Below are 17,955 nucleotides of genomic sequence, written 5' to 3' on the forward strand. Positions count from 1 at the left end.
CCTGGAGCTAGTTTTGAGAATTATTCTTCAGTAATGTTCTACTGGCAATATACAGTTTGACAAAAATATAACAAAAATCTAACTATGTTATTGTTAGACTTGAGTGATTAAATATTTCCCCAGATAAGAGAAAAAACAAAACAAGGGAAACCGCTAGCTTCTTCTTTCAGCAGGAACTACAAACCGAAACAGACTAAAACTCCCGTGAAGCACCTCAGCGGATGGACGCCACTGCGCAGGCGCAGGGCAAACGGTCGGCGCGGACGAATTTGAGTTTCCATTGAACCGACAGAGGCAGAGTTGGGGGTGTGTGGATTGTGTTTTTAAACTTTTTAGCAATGTAGACATGGCGACGCTGCTAAACTTGTCGGATTCGGACAGTTCGAATCTGAGCGACCAGTCTGTCGGAACTCGGAACAGCAACCGGAGTCTGAGAATCGCAGAACAGGAGAGGAGGAAGAACGAGGCGGAGGAGCCCTTCGTTTTGGCCTTGAAATATTTCTCTGAAGGTAGGTCCACAAACAAAAACAGTTGGATTCATAGCCATCAACGGAACAGTACTGTAGTTGTAAACTTCAGCACAATAATGAACAGAAACATGTAACAGGCAGAATATAAGAGAGAAAGTAAAATGTCTTTATAAATAGCTTATGGTGTATTATCGTAACGCAGAGGAAGACGAACCTACATGAGGATTATAAAAATCTCTTACAGAGCAGTAGTCAACTAGGAAACCCTCACATTTTCTCTACTTTCCCTGTATCAAAAAGCTAAATGTTGTATTTATTTACGCCGTACACAATATTTGAGATAAACAAGCAATTATTTATAAATGTTAGTTACAACCAGGGTTACTGGATCTCTAGATTATCACAGTAATAGCATAAACTGTAGTTATATGTTCTGCATAGATGGGATACTTTATTATTTACTATATTACTTTACTCCATGCAATTCAGTGCACATTACATGACTGTGAAATGTTATTGCAGTGTCTCAAGCAAAGACTGTGCCTCTCTTGGTGAATAAATAGTCCAACACAAAAAATATAATTAATAAACCTTCTGCAAATGGATAAATCAAAAGAAATGAACTAATGGGACCAGCAAAATAAAACATGGTACCCATCTCAAACGATAAAACAGTAGTGTAGCAAGTGTATCGATTTCAAACAAAAAGTTTCTATTTAGATTTAATTTAATGGCATGTGGAAAATTATTCATACTTTTCTCAGTAATAGGTGAAAGAACAATGATTAGCTAGCATTACTGGAATTAAGCCCAACTTATAAAGGTCTTCATCAACTTATAAAGGTCTTCATTGGTAATTTGGCAATTTATTTTTGGTGAGGAACTCCTGAAAAGTCAAATTTAATTGGATTTTGCCCTGAACATGACACTAACAATGACATGTCCACAAAAAAGCAACCCTAAAAACATGTTGTATTGATCTGTTTACATGGTCTCTGTTTTGGCACACCTGAACATTTCCTTTGAGGACACATTTTAGTCTGGATATCCAGTTCATTTTGAGTTTAATTTCTTCTTATTTTAGTTTTAATTTTTAAGAGTTGTTTAAACCACTGTTCTGTGAACGAGAAATTGTTCTTTACAACTATCATAGTTATAGAAATGAGCAAAGAAAATATAAATACAAGCCACTTAAACGGTCATACAAGATAAAAATAAAAAGGTTGTAAACGTTTAAAAAGTTTTAACAGAAATTTATTTGTGCAGAGCTGTTTCAGGAGGTTATTATGTTTTAAATGCTCTGACTTGCATATCTAATCTGTAGATATATACTTGTATTCTTTGGAAATGTTTATTTTCTCATGGTATTCCTTCACATCCAACCTCTGAAGTTGCATTTCTATCATTCTGATGTGTCTTCCTTGCCTCCCTCGCTGTCCTTTAGTGGAAGCAGGCACTCCTGTAACTGGAAACGATGAGCTGGAGAACAATCTGGTGCAGGTGGAGAAAGTGGCGTTCAGCAGGGGTTTGTCCCCAGAGGCCATTTCTGTCATGCTCGACTTTGCTATGAGCCTACGCATGGGTAAGCCCGCCACTTAGCTGCTCTTTTGAGGCACATTACTGCAACTTTTACACTTTAGCACAGCAAACTGAAGAACATACTATGTGATTAGGAAACATTAGTATTTTACCAACTAAGTTGCCCAGGAATTCCCAAACCTTTCCATGCTATGGCCCCATCAAACGACATTAATTTCTGGCCAGGAACCCCCTTTGCAAGCCCACAGACAATGCTGCAAATTATGTAAAGAAACATTGAATTTTACAGTTTTTTTCCTCACTTTTATTTACTATTGGACAATTACTGCATTTGTTTAGCATTTGTTAACGAGTTCTGTGGTGGAAAATTTTTTTATCAGATAATATATTATGACAATTAATCTGATGTTCAGATACAAATGTTCACCACAAATCCCTCTTTTGATAAAAAAGTATGTAACGTTTTTATATTAATACCATCAAACAGTATTTAATCTCTACAGTTTAGGATTTTGCAGAAGTGACCTCAACAGCAGGGCAGCTTCAAACTGCATCTCTAGTTTGAAGAGCAAAGCAACTTGATAAAGTTGGCTTCCAGTCAGAAAAATGAGAAAGAGTAACATTTTCCTGAATTTCCCATCTGTGAGATAATATCTAATATCTGCATCTTCAATAAGTTGTTTTAACTTATATTTAAAACACAAAAACAAAACAATACATTTATGTAAAAAGATAATTAAAAATGTATTTTATTCCTTTTTTATTTTAAATTTTTAAAATGTTTTTCTCTTCACTCCAACTTTCTGAGGCGCCCCCTAGAGGCCCACACTTTGAAAAACACTGAACAATCACGTAAACAGAAAATACTCCAACAACCGGCATGTTTATGACAACTTTCTCTATTTCATTCGGAAAGTCTTAAAGTGTAAAACAAAACATTTTATTTGAATTTTTGCTGATGATATGAGAGATGATATAATGGACTAGTGAGTTGTAAAAACGCATGCCACCTTTTGTAGAAAATGCTATGTTAATCTGTGATTTACCTGTTGACGTTTGGTACTTTTCTGGATTTATTACGTCTGCAGGGACCAGTCCATGTGCACGGGTGTTGAAGTGTCTGCTTCCCGCTTCAGTGGTGCCACAGAAGGCTGTGGTCCAAGCCATAGTTTGGCTCACTGTTCGGAAATTACCCATCAGCAGTCAGGTTTGTGAAAATCCAATCAATTCCACACATTAACATCCAAATAGCGTAGATTAGAAAAACACGGCACAGATATATATATTTTTTATTTTCACTAGTAATGTTAAAATGAAGTTGATCTGGCTCTTATTCGGGCAGCTTTGTTTGTATGTTTTGGATTTCTATGTTTTTCTCTCTGAAATTTTTAGGTTTTATTTATAAAATGGGTGCTGACTGTTTTCGACATGATCGATGCGAAGGACAAGCTTCGAGCCATTTATGGCTTCATCTTCAGCTTCGTCACAGATGAAAATCTGGTATGTGACTCATCTTCTCTGCGTTGATTTAATTTGAAACTTATTTACTTCTCGGAAAATGGTGGGAAGTAATGGTAGCATTTTGGGGGTTTGTTTCCTGTAATATCTATTAAAACATTTCTGTTGATAGTTGAGAGAGAAGTAAATAATTTGAAACATGAAAATAAGAGCAGATAAACACTATTTTAACACTTTACACACCATTCTTTAATCCTTTGAGAGATGCCCATTTTATTTCCAATGAAAAAAACTACTTTGTTGTATAAATATAATTTAAAATCCAAAATGACAGCGAAATTAATAATTATCACCAATAACTCAGACATGCAGCTAAGTCTCATAATCGTGATTAATAATATACCGAAGTCATAATATGATGTAGTTAAGTCAACTCTGTTATTGTATGTCATTATTATAAGATAAATGAGTCATAATCATGAGGTACAATTCAAAGTTATGCTAAATTATGACATTCTAATAATCATGAGGTCATTATGAGATTCATATTTAATAGCTAGCTATTTTATTTTTGTTAGGTGGTATAAATTCAAAAAATTATGTCATAAATACCTTTTGCTGTATGAAAATTGTTAAATAACAGAGTTGTAATAATGAGATGACCAACTTTAAAGAAACAAGTCGCTGGTGTTGAGTCTCAGTTATCAAATCCAGCTGGACTTCTTTTCTGTCTTCTTCAAGATGTTTCTACTCTGACCTAAAAGACTGAACATGGTTGAGCCGTTTGCAGCCAGTAGCAGTGAGAACAGACACACCAATAGAGAAATTAAGGTCACAGATTGAGTATTAACAGCTCAATAGTTGGGTCGTTGTTGCTTGATGGTCCAAACTCCCTCATAATGCTGTCTGAGTTGTTTTGGTCTCTTGTCCAAAGGTGTGAAATGCTATAAAACAGTGTGGAGATACGAGTCAGAGATGCAGAGTCCTTGTTCACTGTTGGTTTTTCATTATTTAACATAGGTGGGATCGTTCACTGCTCTCAGATTAGCATGTAAATGGTAACATGGTCAATGGCCTGTACTTGCATATTCTAAATGCTTCATTCACCTATTCACACGCTGATGATGGTGAATGTGGCATATTTCTTTTTCTGGATGAATGTCCTTTCACCTTTAGGGGTAAATTAACTATCCAGATGGAAGAATTGGTGACTTGGTATTCCTGGCCTCAAATCATTGAACACTTTTGGATTAAATTAGAGTTGTGATCCAGGCCTTCATGTCCAACATCAGTGTCTGACCTAAAAAATGCAACCTGTTCATCTACCGTCTATACCTGCAAGGGTCAGAGCAAAATTGATTTAACTTTAATTATATGGAATATAAACTGATGTTTATATTTTCTCATGTTATGAACAAGACTTTACATTTTTTTCTTCTTGTTTTTTTTCAGTGCCCTTTCATTTGCCACTTGTTGTATCTTTTAACTACAAAGGAAAATGGTAAGCTAGGCTTTAATATTTATTTTTCTGTTATCACTGTTTCCTTCACATCTGTGAAAAATATTAACAGTATTTTTCTTTTCTTATTCCACTGCAGTGCGTGTCTTCAGAGTCAGGAAGCTACTGGAGCTGCAGTCTAAACTAGTAAACTTTCTGTTGATTTTTCTGTCTGTCACTATTTTACCCTTTCTTTTTTCTGGGTTTTCTGTCTTTTGGTCTTTTCTGTATTTGACTCTTTTCTGACTCTTTCATTTGGTATTTCTGTCTTTTGTTGTTTCACTCTCTTTTCTCACATCCTTCTTTCCCTCCGTCTTTGATTTCTGAAGTGGAGCGTTATGATTATTGGGTGATAGGATCATATATCTCCTGACTTGCCAGAGAGATACTATGGAAATATCTTGTTCAAGTCATAAACGAGTAAAAACATGTAAACTTTTTGTAAAAACATCTGCAGTTTTCTCATGGGACTTATTATTTTTTGCAACAACAGAACTGATTGTTGTATTTTTGGGAATCTGCAGATGTCTTTTATGCATTGTATTGCACTTCTCTCTTGTCTCCTCAGGGAAGGCAGCCTTACCTGCTGTACCTTCTGTCTCTCTATAAAGTGTTTTGCCCTGAGCTGGTGACGCTCTCCATGCCATCCCGGATGAAGGTTTGTACTCTAGTTTCAAACTTAAAGCTTCTCTAATAATGCTTTAAGTAAACTCTAAACAGTAATGAAACACAACTGGTCTTTGATTTCTCGCAGAGTGGGTTTAAGAATCACATTTCCCCCTGGAAGACGGCTCTAATCAGAGTCCAGAAGAGGAACAGCGTGCAGGTCGCCTCCAGCATCAGTCTGGCCTTCACTGTCAGAGATAAGACCGCCTCTCGGAAAAGGGTGGGTTCCCCAGCATATTATTCAGAGAGTTTAAATTATTTCTGCAGCACTTGACATATTGCTGCTGCTTTCCCAGTATTATTGCAACATTTCATCACCACCCCAGAGGCTCCAAGTGTTTCCTCCAAATGGAAAACAGCCTATATGTCTGTTTTTATCCTGTTACCAGTAACAGGATCAGAAAGTACATCTATAATGAACAAGTAAATTTTTTATTTAATTTCATTTAGTTTGTATTTGTAAATCATAAATAAATATTATTCCTTACAGCAAAATGAACACCCAAGTTTAGTTTCGCATAAAATTTCACACATATCAATTTAAAGAAATGGTTTTTGATAGTATTGAATGAAATCTTTTGTTTTGCTTTTCCAGAAACACGCCCACCTGGAGCTGCCATCTCTGAGCCCCGTCACCATGAAGGAGCCCCAGGCGGCGCAGAGCTCCAGTAGGAAGCTGGTTCCTCTGCAGCAGATCCAGTCCTTCGCTCAGCTGCTGCAAAACATGCATCGCATCGAGGTACACCGTCCCTGGACTAAGACTTTTCTTATATTGAAAATGGTACTTCACAAGACATTTTTTGCTTTAAAAACCAAATTATTAAGGAAAGAGAGAAAGAAAAGTCTTTTTTAAAAATATATTTTCTAGGTACTTCATATCCAAATTGTGAACTACTGGCCTTAAAGTTGCACATTTAGCTTAGTAGTAATCACTTATGTTACTTTAAACACATTTACTAGACCTGTCGCAATAAGTAATTAATTACTTAATTGAATGATAAATTAAAATTAGCTCAATAGTTTATAATTTTTGTATTTCTACCAAAAACTGGATGACAAAAGTCTTCAGTCTGATGAATTGGTCTCAACTTCTTTTGAAGGAGAATTTTGCTTACAGAGACTTTATGATTCATTTTATTTGTTGTTTTTGTTATTTATTTTGGATACTTAAAATATCTTCCAGCTGCAGTGTTGAATGTTCATTAGGATTTAAAGTTTATTGATCTTTACGAATGTGTTTTTAACATAATTACCATTATATTACCTGAAAACAGTCTCAAAACAGTGATATTAATGTGCATCCCAATAACTTCTTGGACAATTTGTCATCTAGAAAAATGTGTTATTGTGACAAGCCCAGAGTCTTTCATTTTAAAATTCATCTCAGCGCTGAATCTGATTCTGGTGTGTTGCCGCCTCACCGCAACATGGTGGTGCTGTTGCACCGTCTAATCTGGATGACGTGCAGCGCATTTAAATCTCAGTCCAGCACAGGTGGCCCCATGGCTGTAATTGTTTTACTAGATTAGAGGATAAACCCGCTTTATGAGCGCTGTGCTCCTCATTAACTTTACCACTATATGTTTTTGCTCCTCACAGATGTCATTAGAGGTTTATCTGCCCTGAATGAGTAATAAAAGCAAAAAATAAAAAATAAAATAAAATGAGTCTGTGTAACACATAAATTCACCTCTTTATTTGCACACAACACGGCTTATAAAAGACAACCAAAGATCTTTCTTAACTGTTGTTTTTGTTTTAATTGTGCATAAAACAGTTCTTTTATTGCATTGATTATATTGGTAAAGGATCAACACTTTATCGCTTCTTGTTAGAATTGTGTCTGTTCATAGTTTGTCTCCTTTTTATTCTCATTTATCTATTTAACTGGCCGCATCTCCGTGTTTTGAGGCAGCTGCTTGTGGGCTGTTACTGGATTCCCAGCTTGGCTTGACTTTTTGTATCAGCCGAAGTTATTATAGTGAACTACAACCAATGGAATAACAAAAACTGAAATAGAGAGAACATTTTCATTAACTGAAATAAATAAAAATGGTAATTAATGGGAAAAAACTATAACTAACTGTAACTATATTGTACGTTTATAAAACGTACTGAAATTGTAGATATGAAATCCTTAGTTTTTGTGTTTATGAATTTATTTATTAGTCTTTTGAACAGATATGAGTTTTATATACCCTCTCTCCCCAAGCAGTTTACGTCAGTTGTCGGTAAATCACGGTATTCATATGCTTCTTGGCAATACAAAATAGCGACAGCAAAAGTTGGAAGCAAACAATAATTGCATTCATTTTTAAAAAACAGTATTTGTTGTGGAGTATTCATTAGCCAATCGATGTAAGCATAATCAAAGTTCTTCTACCATTTTGAATTCGGCACCTAAAAGTCAGCCACAATCGGGAAGAACTAACTACTGTAACTAATAAAAACTAAACAATATTTGTCTAATGACAACTAATAAAATCTAGCAAACACACTATAAAATCTAAAAAAAGTCACAGTGAAATTAAACTAAACTCTAATTAAAATTATAACTGTTAAAAGCATTAACTCTCCTAATGCTGGTAAACAGGATAAAGTAAAACAACAGATTCTGTATTTTAATGTGAAGTTTGACTTTCTGAGCATGTTTTTTTTTTTTTTTCATTAAAATGTGCCTCTGGATGCCTGTCTGTGTTGATGGGTGTGCTGTAATGTTTTTATTGGGTTGTTCCTCCGCCAGCTGCCGGCTCAGATGGGCTCTCTGCTGGGTTCCAGGCTGGCTCTGCAGTACCTGGACTGCGTGCAGGATGAGTCGGCCCTCCTGCGACTCAACTTCTGGCTCGGCTATGCTCTCCATGAAGGTAAATGAGATATGATTGGACGTGAAGCTGCAAAACTGCTGTGACATCATCATCATCGACAAGCAGAATTAAAGCTGACCTTGAGCTGAACTCCAGCAGATTACTGAGTTTTCTAACCAAAGGGAATTATTTTAGGAGAAGCGATAAAAAAATCTAGAATAATTTGTTTTATTTGTCTGTTTGACTTACTAAATTTTCTTCTTTCTTGGTCAGAGTTTTTGTTCTGCAGCGATGGAGGAGCCAATAAGAACCCGGAGGAAGCGCTACAGGTTTTAAACCGGCTGCTGTCGGCACAGCACTTCCTGCAGGTGAGCATTTCATTGCATGTGTTCATTTATTTTATATTTATGCAATATTTCTGAGATTTAAATGAATAATTTTATTATGTTGTTTACTTATTAGTATAGGAATAAAATTTTGCCCAATATGTACTTTTTAAATGTACAGTTGAATGACATTGAAGTCTCTTTGTCTAAAGTCAGAATTCTGACGTTTTTTCCAACTTAGAATCAGAATTGTTAAACTGTTAATGCACCATAAAACAAATCTAACAACCAAATCATAAACTCTAATCTAACAAATAAATTGAATGTATGGAAGACAATTAGGACCACCCAAAAAAAAAAAGGATTCAGATTTTTTTCTTAGAATTATTTTTTTTCTCAGAAGTTTTACCTTTTTCCTCTCAAAATTCAGACTTTTTCTCAGAATTTTGACTCTTTTTCTCAGAATTCCAACTTGTTTCTCAGAACTCTGAGATTTTTGTTTTTCAGAATTCTGACTTTTGTTTCCCTCCGAATTCTGAGGTTTTCTTCTCAGAATCAGAATTGTTTAAATACTCATTCTGCACCATCAAACAAATATAATCTTAAAAATTCTACCAAATGAATTCGGGACATTATCTAAGGATATTTGGTTATTTAATTGGATCTTGACACAGATTTAAAATTATGAGAAAAAAGTCAGAATTCAATCTAAATAAATTGCTGCCCCATGTTTTAATTAAACACTGCTTTTGTCCAATAGGAGGGGTTTAACAGCTCTGACGCCTTCCTGTACAAATTCCTGAACGTTTGGGACGGATCTCTACTGCGTCCTCAGATCCTCGGCCTCCTGAGCAACATTCCCGTCATTCCGAGCTCCCGTGAGTGTCAGAAAAACAAAAACAAAATGCTGCTTTTTATCTTACTTGCTACGTAGAATGGTAACTGATAGACACAGCTTTATTAGAAAATGTGAGCAGTTTGTTGATCAGGAATAATTGTGATATTTTCTTTCCTGTTCAGAAATCAAGACGTTGCTGTTCGATCCTCTCATGCAGCTTTTCTTCACGTCCTCGCTGTTTTTTAAGGTCAGTTTGCTGTTTGAGGCAAAAGTTGTTAAAACTGGGACAAATCTGGGTGTTCTCAACGTTAAAGTGTTTTTAAACACTTATTTTTAAATCCTGTTTTTTAAAATATGCATCCGTCTCTGATCTCCATGTCCATTCTTCCATCCATCTGTGAATCAGTTTGTTTATTTATTCATCCGTCCAGTAAATTGTATATTCATCCATCTGTTTTTCCATCCATTCATTTTCTCTCCGACATGTTTCCATCTGTTTTTTTTCTCCATTCATCCATTTGTTCTTTCTTTCATCAGTCCATCTATCCATTCATTGTTTCATCCATCCATTTTTTTTATCCTGACTTCCCTCCATCCGTTCATCTATCCAAACAAAAGAGGCTAAACAGAAATGTAAGAGATGAAAAGTTTGACCTTAAAATGGTCAGAAATCCTGAATCGTACTCACATTGTAGCTCTATGTTGACTGGATCTTTATGGTTGCAGCTAATGCGTGTTAGCCTTGCATACATTATAACCACTGCTCTCACTGAGTGTTTGATCTGTTCCTTTTCTCTCTGTGTTTCTGCAGTGTGGACTGATTGAATGTTTAAACCACATGCTGTTAAAATGGCTGACCTGGCACTCTGCGTACGCTCTGGAAGATGACCTGGACATCAGCCTCAACAGCCACACGTCCATGTGAGTTTCTCGTCCACTCCATTAAACCCGAGCCTGGAGAACAACTAGAGCATGGTTTTTATAAAAATCCACTCAATGCAAAAAAAATTAGAAACTTCAGCTCTTTTTCTTTTTTGAAGATGAGGCATATCTGTGCATTTTACTTTTTGGACAATCAATCAATACCACAATATAGATCGCAATAGACACATGATAATATATATGATACATGATAACACATGATAATATAGATTATTGAGTATTCACTGTGCTCTGATCCAGAACCACAGCTAAACAAGGTCGGTGAAATCAACTCACTCATTCTTTGGTTACCTCGCAACAACCTGTTAAGTACCTGGCGCAGCAGCATTTTAAGGTTTGCCTCATAACTGCTTGAAAATAAAAAAACAAATGATGTGGAGTGAAAACTGGATAAAGCAGGAAAGGTCACACCATCAGTTTTTCAGTACTTCAGATTTTGAAAACAAAAACGAATCAATTCTTATCGATATCGACTGATATGAAGCATTTACATTGTGATAAGTTTTTTATCCATATTGTCCAGCTGTTTTATAAATACTAGAAAAAAGTCAAATATGCAAATAAACAAAGCACTTGGTCCCAGTTTTTAGGAAGGAAATAAGCATTTTGTTGCCTGAAATGCAGTAACATAGCATTCATTTAGTGAACACTTCAGCAAAGGATGAATCTGTAGGTAAAAAAAGAAAAAAATTGACTGAATGAAAGGCTTATATTGTGATGGGGTTTTCAGTAATATATTCCAGCCCAAATAAAAATTATAATTCAGAATTGAGCCTTGAATATATCCCTGGCATGTCATGTAAAATTTGCTGACTCATTGGGTAAATCTGTCATTATTAACACCCCTCTGGATTGAGTTTCTGATATTTTCTGGTCTTGTGATCTTTCTCCGTCTTATCTAACATCGGTAAACGTGTGTTGAAAGTTTCCCTTGGTGTCAGTTGAGCAGACAGTTTCTGTTTGTGACCCTCTGCTCTGCTCTCTGTCTCAGAAACATAACCCTGTCAGGGTTCAAGGACTCTGTGATGGAGCTGGTTCACTTCGTGGGTCGGCTGGCCTCCCTGGGCCTCCAGCTGGAGGGCTGCCACTCTCTCTTGCTCAGCTTCATTCTGGATTTCTATGAGACAGTAAGTGAGAGCTGCTAACTGGGTGCTGCAAGTGTCTTTGCCAGTTTGGATCCAACTTGATTCAAAGCAGATTTTCTGGGCCAGTTTTACTCCTAGAAACTTTCTTTGAAATCCTCTTCACTCCTAAACATTAAGCATTTTTATTTTACTACAATTATCCTCAGGGAGTCACAAGCTTCAATCAAACATGTGAACATAATCTGTATGCATATAATACATTGTTATTAACTTCTGTTGTTATAAGTAGTTTGCCAGCACAAAAACAATCAAATCCCACTAGTTTCCTGACTTCCAACTGGAATCAAGATCAAACCGGATACAGCATAATTCCCAGATCTGAGATCTGACTTTGAGCTAAATGGAATGCAGCATTATTGGCCCAACATGAAAGTGTACATCAGTTTATAGGATGTCAATGCAGAACTCTGCAGACTCATAAAAGCTTTGATTAAGATTAAGAGCTGAAGAGTAATTTTTTTTCTCCCTCCTTCCTCAGGTTTGTGACACTTTCCTGAAGTTTGGTCTTCCCCTCGTGGTCATGCCTCCTCTAGGAGTTTTTTATCCGGCCTTTTTCGCTGCCGACCCAGTCAGCGTGGACAGACTGGCCTTCATCATGCACAGGTGGGAGACCATTCATCTGGTAGCATAAGCTCTGGTCTTTTACCCATTTAGTGGAGTTAAAATTGAAAACCTCCAGTGTATTTTATTATAAAGTGGAAGGCAAATGATTCATTATTTTTCTTAATTTAGAAATCTAAAATGAAACCCTCCTGTATACCTTAGTAGAACATGCTTTGACTCTTCTAGCTTTAAATAAACACAAACTTTCAATCTGGCCCATTTTTGTTTTTACAAATTAGTTCAAGCTCATTCAGACTGAACGTGGAACATGATATTCAAGTCTTGCTACATGTTTTTAATTGGATTTAGGTCTGGACTTTAAGAGTGTTTTCATACCCAACAGTCCAAAAGACCATCAGGTGGGATGGTTTTCAGTTGGTGCGGTTTGCTTTCACACTGTGATATCAAGTGAAGCAAGCCTTTTGAAGAAATAGGATGCAATGTCTTTCTTCACAAAATGTAAACAAAAATGGAGTAGCGTCAGATTTTTGCCTTTGTAGAATTTCTCTTTTGTCTTTGGTAAAAGACTGTGTCATTTCTCGCTCTTGTGCCAGACTCTTGAATTTGTTTTGGTTGCATTTACACTGCGCTATAACTGTCTTCCTGCTTTTGGAATGGTCTCTGGTCCGCTTGACGTTCACATATGCATTCAAGCTGCACCAGAGTTCACTTCGACAGAATCGTGACCAAGGTTTTAAGGCGGACCAGAGTTTGCTTTTTTGATCTGCACCAGAGTTTGATTGGATAGTCACACCTCCCTAAATGAATTGAACTTTCTAGACAAAGAAATCTGAGTTTGATGAAAGTGGACTAAGCAGAGCTAATGTGAACGCACCCTGACTGAGTCGTTCTAATAGGTCACAATGAGTTTTATTTAAGAGTAACAGAGTGAAAGAAATGCATGCCTCACAAGAACCTCAAAAACCAAGCTTAATTTTCCTTCTGTCCTACAATAATGCACCACTTTGTCACCTAAAATATCAATAAAATACATTGACGATATGAATTTCTACCTTAAGATAGCACTGTAAATGAAAATGGCTGAGGTGTGAAAAAGAACATGGTCTCATCACATATTGGCATGTAGAGGCCTGACAAAATCTGATGTGTGAAATTAAAGTCTTATTTCTAGCTTTAGAAATAGCTTTAAGTGATACTGTTACATAGAAAATGGGATTATATTTCTGTAATTAGTTGCATCATGTCTGTTTTGTTTAGGTACAAAGTGAACCTGATGTCTGCCAAGAGGCAGGAGAAAGTGACTGAGGTAAGGACGAACCTGTGGATCATTTTGCGTCAGTAATCCAGCTGTTTGTTTTAGAAACCGAGGTAGATGTTTGATATTCAGCCAGTCCGTCTGCGTAAACCTGATAACCATAATCTCCTCTCACATGAGAGTTTAGAAATGTTTATTTCAACACAGCTCCGACTTTTTCAGCAGGTTTTTCTCACTGCCGGCCGACCGGCTCGCCTGCAAATGCCACCAGATTGTTTTTATTAAGACCAGAGGTAGCAGAAAACGTTGTACTCAAGTAAGAGTAGCACTGCTTCAGGTGAAAGTAGAAAGTAGCCATCAAAGAAATTACTTAAATAATCCATATAAGTAACACAAATTATAAAATCAGGCAAAATAAAATTATTTCAACATAAAAGTGAAGCTTTAACAAAATCTGCAGGTGTTTGTGTCTGGTGAATGTTTGTTTGTCATTCATTGGGCAGAAAATCCAGAAATTTTACTTCAGTAAGAGCAGAAATAGTGTAACATATTTTTACTCAAGCAAAGGTAAGAAGTAGCCGTCCACGAAATTACTTAAGTAAGAGTAAGAAAGTATTTGGTAACTCAAGTACTGACTAACTTATCAAATGATCAGTAATTTAATATTCAAAAATTACATCACCAGAGGGACCAAAATATAAAATTAAATGGAATTATTTTGTATTTTTGGTCTAATTCATGGAAGTAACAAAAATTGACAAAATAAGGCAAAAGAAAATAAAAATATCTTATCAAACTAACAAAAACTGCAGATCTGTGTCTTGGAAATTTCTGATTAAAACATGTTTGTTCTTCATTCAGTGGATAGAAAATCTAGAAATTTTACTCAAGCAAGATCAGAAATACTTCATAATAAAGTAATTCAAGAGAAAGTAAAAAGTACAGTTACCAAAAATATTCCAAAAGTAAATTTTCCTCAAAAGGTTAGTTAAGAAAATGTAACTAATTACTACCGAACTCTGACTAAGATGACTTGCCTCGGTGTCGTTTCTGCAGCAGGCTTTTCACATCAGCCGCCAGATTTTCCGGGAGTTTAACCGCTACCAGGTGTTCATGGTGAATTGCCTGTGGAACTCCAACCTGTGCTATCCAGGATCAGACGTGCATCTGTCGGACGAGCTGCTCGCCAAGAGCGGCGTGCCGCAGTTCTCGACGCGCTTCGACCTCATCCACCACCCGGCCTTCGTGAGCTACGCTCTGGACTTCCACCACAAGGTCAGTGGGATTCTGGGAACAAATGGAGTTTAGTTAGGAGGAAGAAGAACAAGATGGGAGAATGAAAAATATTCATGTTCTCAGAGTTTATCCCCTCGACTGCTCTCTAAATCGTTTTTCTTCTTTCCTTATATATTTAATTTTTTGTTCCCTTTTTTCTTTCTTTCTTCCCCTCTTGTGTCATTACTTCCTTATTTGTGTCCTTCCTTTCTTCCTCACTTATTTGGTTCCTTTTTGTGTTCTTCATTGTTTTCTATGTCCCATTTTGTTTTATCCTTTCTTGTTTCTTTTCTCTCCTCTTATCATTCCTTTCTTTCTTCAATCTCTTTCCTTTGTTATTCATTTCCTTTTTTGTCTCCATCCTTCTTCAGTTCTTGTTCTTTCTTTTCTTTTTTGTTTTCTATGCTCCCTTGTCTTTTCTTGTTTCCTTCCATACTTCTTATTCTTCCTTCCTGTGTTCTTGATTTTCTTATTTTCCTTCCTCTCGCTCCTTATTTATATATCTTCCATTTTTCCCCTCTTGTGCTTTTCATTCATTCTTCCATCTTTTTTCTCACTTAGCTCCTTCCTTCTGGTGTTTTTCCTTTTCTTCTTTGTTTCCTATGTCCCCTTCATATTGCCACTTCATTCCTTCCTTCCTTTTTCTTGTCCTTTCTTGCTTCATTGTGTCCTTTTGTCACTCATTTCCCTTTTTCTTTCCTTCATCTCTACTCTTTTAATTTGAATGTTTTACTACCCTCTTTTCTTCCTTTTCTCCTCTTCATTACTTTCTTTCTTCCTTCCTTCCTCACTTGTTTCTTTCCAGTCCTTCTTCCTCTGTCCTCTTCTTATGTCTGTCTTTCTCTATTATTTTTTTGTAGGTTTTATAAATGTTTGTCATAAATTCAGTATTTTATGTTTTATAAAAAGTGAAACTAGAAGTTTCCCAGGCAGAAACCCTGTCTGTTGTTTTTATGGATCAGTTTGGATTCTTGCTGTGCATTTTGCCAAACAGACCTACAACCAAGACAAATGAGTTTTAATGTATCCTTCAGAGATGACGCATTAATCAAGAGGGATATTTTATAATTAACGGCTGCCCTTTAAGATGTTTAATAATAAACATTCACCTTTTTTGGGGGGTTTGGGCCACCTGCGATCTTGTGAGATTTCCCACTGATTTCTGTCACTGAATATTAATGTCGTCTCTTTATCAGTGTTGGCCCGACAGAAAAGACACGGACCTCAATTCCATCAAGGTAAAACGAATCTCCTTTTCCGTTCTGTGTTCATTTAAGACGTCACGTCTCGTCTTGACTCACCTCAGTCATCCATCTTTGATCAAACAGTCCTTCAGATGTTTTCTGATGCGATCCCTGTGTGTTTTTCAGCAATCCAAGCCGTGGAGCTGGTACCTGGAGTATCTGTTCACCCAGGGCTTCGACGGCCTTAAAGACTTTTTGCAGAATAACATCAGCCGGAGGGTGACGATGGCGGGCGACGGGCGCGACGACGTGACGCAGAGCCAGGAGCTCGGATCTGCGCCGCAGATGAAACAACCACTATTATCTTAAGGATTTGTTTTAAAAGACATGTACATACTTAACCCTTTCTGCTTCCTGCAAGTCCTTCTCGTGTACATATTTTTTATGATGCTTATGCACTTTTAGTTGTTTACAAGGCATGCTAATAAAGTGTTTATTTTATATTGTGGTTCAATAAGTAGGTTTAACCCCTGAAATCTAGAGTATGGCATAAAGTTCTAGATAAATGAGTGATTTAGCTCCAGGATTAGATTTTTACAAGACAACACTGATAAATTGATGAGAAGAAGCTATTAATCGATAGGCCTGTCATGATAAACACAAGCTTTATCGTTATACACAAAAGGTGTTGTTTTACCACCATTTTAAAGTAATGTAACAATAATGGCATAATAATGTGAAACTTTCTTAAAGGTCAATAAACTTGAAATTCTAATGAACATTCAACACTGGGAATGGAAACTGTTTATATATCCCAAATAAACAAAGTAGAATATAAAAGTTTCTGTGAAGAAATTTGATGTTTAAAAAAAGAGCTAGTTGAGATCAAAGATCCAGACTGAAGATTTTTGTCACCCAGTTTGTGGTTAAAACAATAAATTATGCAAATGTAAATTATTGAGCCTGTTTTATGTTAATTTATCACCCAATTGATTTATTGCTTATTGTGACAGGCCTATCAATCGACAGGTTCCAGCGCTTAGAAAGTTTTCCGGCTAATGTTCTTTTAGCCTCTGATGCGTACGTGGGCCCTTTTTGACCCGGTCAGGTCATCTTTTTGCAATGTCTTTGTAATAAAAAGTTTTCGTCACTTCATATTCCAGGTATTCCTCAAACAATATGTTACTGATATCATGCAATTAAAAATTTTTATTTACCTTTTATACACTTTTAAGAAACAGCATGTTTTATATTACCCCATTCTTCTGTGAGGGGGTCAAAAATGACCCACATTCATTTCTTATGGAATTTAACGGGAATCTTAGTTTCTTACCAACTGTGACTGTCAGGAAAACATTTTTGTGAGCCATACACACTGAGTCCTAAGTGCTACCCCTGAATGATAATATTCTACACAATAAGAACTCTTACACATAAGTATTATCTTTGGTTTTTACCTCACTAATGTGTGTGTCTATCAGGAGTACTGTGACAGCATTATAGTCACGAATTAGCCTTCAATCAACAAATTAGCCTTCCTCAAAGTGAGCCAACACTAGTTATCTAACCAACTAGCTAATATTAGCATCTACTAGAGTCAATAAGTTGCATCAGAGGGTTAAATCGTCAATGTTGCCTGAACTGGAGTGTAGACGAAGATAAACACACATTAGCAAGTTAGCTTTGTTCTAAGCTACTTGCTTGCTCTCGACTTTTGAGAAATGATTGCTTCTTGTTTTAAATTTTACTAGCTGAACAAGATGGCTGTTGTGAATCCTGAAAAGCTTCCTCATGCTAAAACCACAAGCATGAGGTTTTGGACTGCAGGGCAGAAAATCGACGTCATCGTTCACAACTTGTTCTGCTCGCTGATTGGTCCGGGAGAAATTCTAAAGAAGGAATCAGTTTGAATAGGAGGAATCTTGGAGTTAATCAGGTGTACTTTCTAAGAGGAAAAGCACACAAAGCTAAAGGCTGCAATAGTTTATTGA

At 36.4% G+C, this 17,955-nt stretch overlaps 1 protein-coding gene across 2 annotated transcripts; it reads left to right on the forward strand.

Annotated features, from left to right (window-relative positions):
- Positions 1-238: 238 nt before the first annotated feature.
- Positions 239-16,465, forward strand: LOC129360260 (centromere protein I-like). 2 transcript variants are annotated; one of them, XM_055030362.1, is made up of 20 exons: positions 239-509; positions 1,915-2,052; positions 3,098-3,216; positions 3,402-3,509; positions 4,920-4,968; positions 5,066-5,112; positions 5,534-5,623; positions 5,720-5,851; positions 6,227-6,370; positions 8,375-8,495; positions 8,709-8,803; positions 9,522-9,639; positions 9,782-9,846; positions 10,411-10,520; positions 11,533-11,668; positions 12,165-12,289; positions 13,508-13,556; positions 14,562-14,780; positions 15,977-16,018; positions 16,151-16,465. In XM_055030362.1, the coding sequence occupies exons 1-20, from the start codon at positions 347-349 to the stop codon at positions 16,331-16,333; spliced, it is 2,253 nt and encodes a 750-aa protein (XP_054886337.1). In that variant the 5' UTR covers positions 239-346; the 3' UTR covers positions 16,334-16,465. The 2 variants fall into 2 exon arrangements, with proteins under 2 accessions (XP_054886337.1, XP_054886338.1); XM_055030363.1 differs by having other exon boundaries at positions 14,565-14,780.
- Positions 16,466-17,955: the final 1,490 nt, after the last annotated feature.

This window comes from Poeciliopsis prolifica, unplaced genomic scaffold (assembly GCF_027474105.1).
Source record: "Poeciliopsis prolifica strain line A6 unplaced genomic scaffold, Auburn_PproV2 SCAFFOLD006, whole genome shotgun sequence".
NCBI lineage: Eukaryota > Metazoa > Chordata > Actinopteri > Cyprinodontiformes > Poeciliidae > Poeciliopsis > Poeciliopsis prolifica.

Excerpts from the sequence above, each read along its gene's own strand:
- LOC129360260 (XM_055030362.1), top strand. The coding sequence starts at position 347 with ATGGCGACGCTGCTAAACTTGTCGGATTCGGACAGTTCGAATCTGAGC. Across the intron at positions 510-1,914 it reads CTTGAAATATTTCTCTGAAG|TGGAAGCAGGCACTCCTGTA; the intron begins GTAGGTCCACAA and ends GCTGTCCTTTAG. Across the intron at positions 4,969-5,065 it reads TTTAACTACAAAGGAAAATG|TGCGTGTCTTCAGAGTCAGG; the intron begins GTAAGCTAGGCT and ends ATTCCACTGCAG.